Source organism: Chenopodium quinoa, unplaced genomic scaffold, assembly GCF_001683475.1.
Source record: "Chenopodium quinoa cultivar QQ74 unplaced genomic scaffold, ASM168347v1, whole genome shotgun sequence".
Lineage (NCBI taxonomy): Eukaryota > Viridiplantae > Streptophyta > Magnoliopsida > Caryophyllales > Amaranthaceae > Chenopodium > Chenopodium quinoa.
The window spans coordinates 928,776-934,787 of NW_018742577.1; the positions used below are offsets into that span (position 1 = coordinate 928,776).

At 34.0% G+C, this 6,012-nt stretch overlaps 1 protein-coding gene across 1 annotated transcript; it reads left to right on the forward strand.

The window, feature by feature from the left end:
- Positions 1–1,273: 1,273 nt before the first annotated feature.
- On the forward strand, positions 1,274–5,733 carry LOC110720862 (cell division protein FtsZ homolog 1, chloroplastic-like). Its single transcript, XM_021899941.1, has 6 exons — positions 1,274–1,952; positions 3,239–3,338; positions 3,559–3,788; positions 4,058–4,225; positions 4,649–4,882; positions 5,155–5,733. The coding sequence occupies exons 1-6, from the start codon at positions 1,680–1,682 to the stop codon at positions 5,419–5,421; spliced, it is 1,272 nt and encodes a 423-aa protein (XP_021755633.1). The 5' UTR covers positions 1,274–1,679; the 3' UTR covers positions 5,422–5,733.
- The last annotated feature ends 279 nt before the right edge of the window (positions 5,734–6,012 follow it).

Genomic DNA, 6,012 nt, shown 5'->3' on the forward strand with positions numbered 1-6,012 from the left:
TTTAGATAAGTTGAAGAGCTAGCTAACTACTCTATACATATTAATTACTTTTAGTCAAAAGATTACGCTAACACACACTCATACGTAGTCATTTGTCACTCCAAACATTGTAAAGGGAAAAATCATGCTATGCTTTTACAATTATAAGAGGAAATATTCGTACTGAAATTAGTCCCAATGGTTAACACACGACTTCTAATTGCTTCTCAGAATGTCATAATGCATGTAATTGGTAAGTGACTATGATTCTACTCCGTATTTATACTCTATAGTTGACTAGTTGTTATTGACAAAACATGCATTAACTGCCATTTCTACTTTTTGAAAATTTGCTCTATCTCTGATTTAGAAATTTGCATGGCCTCCTTTACTTTTTTTAGTAACAAAGAAGCAAAACATATGAATAACACAAAGATACCTATAGTATCTTTTGTCATTAAATTAGGGAAACACCTAATGAATTTTTTATATGCAAATTTTAAAAGTAATAGAAAAATTATAAAATGTTAGGCGGAGATTGAATAGATGTACTCCATTGTGTAAATGAGATCGAAAATACTGTAAATTTTTTTTTTGAACTAACCAACACTATCGATGATGCTAGCACTAAAAAATAAAATAAAATAAAACAATTACTTCACCAAAATTATTTTAATACCCATTGGCAATTCTCTAATGATGAAAAGTGAAAGGGGGTACCCAAATAATGAAATTATTAAAGGTGAGTCCCTAAAAATGCATTTTACCCAAAAATAAAAACAATTCAATCTATGTATGCTTGCTATATACTAAAGTAATCACCGAATAGGACACTGGCATAATTTTGTGAAAAGTTTTCCCTCCAAAATGCTTTTCATTTATTTTTTAAAATTTTTATAAAATAAAATATGTAATTCTTTTAATAAATTATATATAGAAGTCGTGAGACACACGCAAATTGCGTGTGCAATATAAGAAATCTATATGCATGGCTCGATTCTCCTTTTTTTCCTAAAATATCATCTATCTTATTCTAATAAAAAAATTATTAGTGGGTTTATAAATTGATGAAGTGATGGAGATTAATAGTGGGATATGATTTCCCTCAAAAAAAAAAAAAATAAAGGATGGTAGTTATATTTTTTAAATAGTGGTAGTTTTTTTTAAAAAAAATAAATAAAAGATGAAAGGGGCATTTTGAAAAAGTAAAAATTTTCACCCAAAACCCCCCCTTTCACTTTATATATTACTATAGATATATATAACACATAAAAAATTTTAAATTCAAATTTTAAAAAAAAATAATAATATAGTGTTACACATGTCATTTGATTTCAATTAACTCCATTTTAATTAACAATCATTATTAATAAATCTTGCGATTATCATAAAATCGTGCATCGCACGTGATCAAAACTAGTTTGATATATTTCCAACCCAAATGCCAAGGAGGTAAAGGGAAAAAAATAACAAAGATAAAAAAAAAAATTGAAAAAAAAAGGTGGAAAATGAAGGAAAGAAAAAAAAAAACTCTAAAACCCTAAAACATTTGTCTCCTCTCACACTCTTCCCCAATTTCCCCCCATCACTCACTTCCTTCCCTTCCAGGATAATAATTCCTATAAAAGCCCGTTATTTTTGTTTTTTCTCACTCCACTTTCTTCACTCTCAAATTTTGCATCAAATCAAAGAAAAAAAAAATGGCAACTCTTGGATTTACAAATGCCAATAAACTAATATACTCCCATCCCATTTCAACCCAATTTTCTCATACCAAAAAAAGTTTCAATTTTAAATCCAAAACTTTTTTCTTTCCCAAAAATTTAAGAACAAGAAGAAATAATGGGCGAAATTATGCAGGTTTTTCTACTTCTTGTTCATTTACTCCAATGGAAACTGCTAAGATTAAGGTTGTGGGTGTTGGTGGGGGTGGCAATAATGCTGTTAATCGCATGATTGGTAGTGGTTTGCAGGTATATTATCTTCCAAGTTTCATTTTTTATTTATTAAAATCCAATTTTGGGTGATTTTATTGTGTTTTGGGTATTTTTGAATGAAATTGGGGCACGTTTCTATATTACCGTTGTCAAATTGGACTTTTGGGTATTTGTAATTGAAATTTTGGGTTAATATGCTGAATTCTTATGTTAGCCTCAATTAGACTTAGTTGAGTTTACATTTTCTGTGAATTGTGATTGAACCCTTCAATTCCACTTTTGAATCGAGCATTTGGGTCTTCCACATTTTAATTAATAAAAGTTACTGTTTTGGAGCTTCGATTTGTTGCATTTTTCGCCAGTAATGAGATGCCCTTTGCTTGTTGAATGGTTTTGGGCTGGATTATGTTGTTGCATTTTTGCTCTTTAGTGTCTAATTTTGTAAAATTGCAATCTTAATTTTCTAAGGTCCTCCAATGTGTTTGTAGGCGAATTTTAGGCCTTTGTAGTATAATTTTATTTGGATTTATATCGATGAAGGTGAGTTTGTATCTCTGCAATACACCTGTTGTTTTGGAGTTTTGGTTTGCTAATAAATATACGCTGTATGATATTCGAATAATTTGTGATTGGAATCCATAAGTAGCATAATTTAGAATTCACTCAAGTTGATTTCGTAATGAGTTCCGAAAAAAAAAACACACACACACACACCTTGAAGAGTTTCTTTGTAAAATGTATGCTTGCTGTAACTTCTTGCCTCTTACTGGTTCTTAGCTGTTGTATCTTCTCAGCTTTTTGATCTTTGCTTTTCATCCCTGGTCACTCTTGGGTTTGTAAAGATTGTCATACAAGTTGTACTTCCTCACTTTGTTCTTTGTGGTTGCTTGATGATATAATGATTTGAGTGGGTCTGTGTAGAATTTCCCTAAAAATAACACTTCACATACTCTTTTTGTGCTATTAGATGTTTGGCTTTTTGGAATGTGTTCTGGAAGGAAGCTCATTTCTTATGTTTGCTCTTAGTGCTCAATACTTGCCTAATTGGATGTAATTAATACAAGTTCTTGTTGGCTTTCCTAAAAATTTTGTTGATTAAATATTTTACCACAATTGGTTATTAACTCTCTCACAATGGGATTAATTCGCAACTGAATATTCTACCCATGCCTAGATGACCACATGTGGCCATTTATAAAACGTTTGTGTTAAACAGTGGGAAAACTACTCTAGATTTGTTACAGATATATTGCTGTATCAAAAATTGCCAAAAGTTGAGACTCCCAGCACCCAATTTGATATATGTATGCCTTTGCTGTCAGGGTGTTGATTTCTATGCCATAAACACAGATGCTCAGGCGTTATTGCAATCCGCTGCTGAGCACCCAATTCAAATTGGAGAGCTTTTGACCCGTGGATTAGGTCTGGCACTTTTTATATTGTTCAGTATAATGTATATTATATCTTATTTATAAATTTAGATATTTTTAATATAATCATGTACTTCGTATTAGTGTGCGGTGTGCCCTGTCCTTAAATGTGCATCTTTTTCATGACCAATTTTTGCCTGCCTTAATCATTATCCTCAATTTACTATGTCTTTTGTATTGATTGTACGGAGTAATAAGTAGCAGTGATACAGGTACTGGTGGGAATCCATCACTTGGGGAACAGGCTGCTCAAGAATCAAAAGAAGCTATTGCAACTGCACTTGCAGGATCAGACCTAGTGTTTGTAACAGCAGGAATGGGTGGGGGTACTGGATCAGGTGCTGCCCCAGTCATCGCCCAAATAGCCAAGGATGCAGGTTATCTCACTGTGGGTGTGGTCACTTATCCTTTCAGCTTTGAGGGTCGCAAAAGGTCACTGCAGGCAGGTGCCCCTGTCTTTGAATAATGCTGAAGTTCTTGCCTTGATCAAAACTGTTGTTTGTTGCTTCCATCTGATGAATGAAACTTGTTCGCCTAGTCTTTCTTGCTTTCCAATTATGCTTAATTTCTTTTATCCTATTTATACCTATATAAGAGATCCTTTCACGATCTCTTTATAGCCTTTAATAAAGCTCATATTGAGTATTTTTTTAAAATTGTGATATTCAGGTTATTGGCATTACTTCATCTTTTCGTTTCTAATCTCATCAGGCACTGGAAGCTATTGAAAAGCTGCAAAATAATGTTGATACCCTCATTGTGATACCAAATGACCGTCTCTTGGACATTGCCGATGAACAAACTCCTCTTCAGGATGCTTTTCAGCTGGCTGATGATGTTCTTCGCCAGGGTGTTCAAGGAATTTCAGACATAATTACGGTATGTCAATTGATATATAATTTTCTGACTGTTCCATTGATTGAAGGCTCCCTGTTGAGAGGCTAGACTTGCATAAAAGTAAATGTGAACTATTGAAGATGTCAGTGTCTGACATTACTGTAACTAGCAACAACATTATGGCTTATTTAGCGACATTATGGCTTAGAGTGTTTCTAGGATGTTAAAACATGTATGAGACCATTATGTCTTCTTAAAGACACTTTACTGTGATTAATGTGGTAGATGGTTAGCTGTTAATGGCCACAAATAACATATTGGTGGTGGTGCAGAGCTTAGATATTTGAGGGGCATGTACAAACTAGTAGAAATGAGAGTGGTTTTAGGCAAGTTCCTGTTGCATCATACCATATATAAGCTATTCTTGTCTTGTAGAGTTTGAAATTCTTCTTTCTTGCTCCTTAGATTCCAGGACTTGTAAACGTGGACTTTGCTGACGTCAAGGCAGTCATGAAGGATTCTGGAACGGCAATGCTTGGGGTGGGTGTTTCCTCTAGTAAAAACCGTGCTGAAGAAGCAGCTGAGCAAGCAACTTTGGCACCTCTTATTGGGTCATCCATACAATCTGCTACTGGTGTTGTATACAATATAACCGGAGGAAAGGATATAACATTACAGGAAGTTAACAGAGTATCACAGGTACAGTTATAGATTTCAGTCTGTCCTTTATCTGAGTAAACTTTGTTCAAAACTATCATGTAAACAACAGATGAAACAGGTTATGTAGCTATATAAATAACCAATTCATTTGCTAACAAATATGAACAACTTACAAAAACCAAATGCTTCAAAAACTGCCAGTCTGAATAAGGGCAAATGAAACTATTGAACTAGTTTATTTCCGAGATTCAGTTAGAAATTCTTTTAAGCATGCTAGAGTGTACTAACATTATAAATTCGACATTTTTCAGGTAGTTACAAGTTTAGCAGATCCATCAGCTAACATAATATTTGGGGCTGTTGTGGATGATCGCTACAATGGAGAGATTCATGTGACCATCATTGCCACAGGCTTCTCCCAGTCATTTCAAAAGACACTATTAACAGATCCCAAAGCTTCAAGGCTTTTTGATAAAGTAACCCAGGAAAGCAAAGGATCTACTGGTATTCCCAACTCATCCCCACTCTCTCCAAACTCCGTACCACCACGACAACCTCCAAGAAAATTGTTCTTCTAGAGTCTGAAACATAACTCCTTTAGCCATGCCATTGTTTGATCTCTTGTCATGGGTTTGTAATGATCTTGGAAAAAAAAAATGAATGTTATATCTTGCTTATCCCTACCTCGTATCTTCCTTCACGTCTTTTTTTTTTTGTTTAACTAGGATTGCTTGATTCTCTGATGTGTCCTACATACGTACATGCTTCAGTATGAAACATGCTAATGTAAATCTTTTCAATTCTATGGCTGAAAGCCTGAATGTATGGATGGTAAACTCTAGTAGATCTCAAATTTGACCTGATTCAATTTTTTTTTGTTACGATCTTTATCAACGGTTTGTCAAAAGATTGTATTATAGATTATGGCATCTTTCGAAAGGAACACATTGTGTATCAAAATTTATAATCGTACAAAAAAAAATAAAAAGAATTTGGGTTAAGTTGTTTTTGATTGCCAAAGCTGTTAATTGAAGGAGATGGGTGTGGGGAAGAATGGAGAGGGATAGAGAAAGAACGGTCCAAGGAGATATAGTAGACGGTGGAGCTGTGGAGGAACACGGTGTCGTCTTGACCTGTGATTTGCTCCATCCTTTTCATCTCACGCCAGA

Bases quoted from the DNA above. Each gene is read 5' to 3' on its own strand.
- LOC110720862 (XM_021899941.1), top strand. From the start codon at position 1,680: ATGGCAACTCTTGGATTTACAAATGCCAATAAACTAATATACTCCCAT. The intron at 3,789-4,057 runs GCAGGTGCCCCT...TAATCTCATCAG, and splicing joins GTCGCAAAAGGTCACTGCAG to GCACTGGAAGCTATTGAAAA. The intron at 4,883-5,154 runs GTACAGTTATAG...GACATTTTTCAG, and splicing joins AAGTTAACAGAGTATCACAG to GTAGTTACAAGTTTAGCAGA.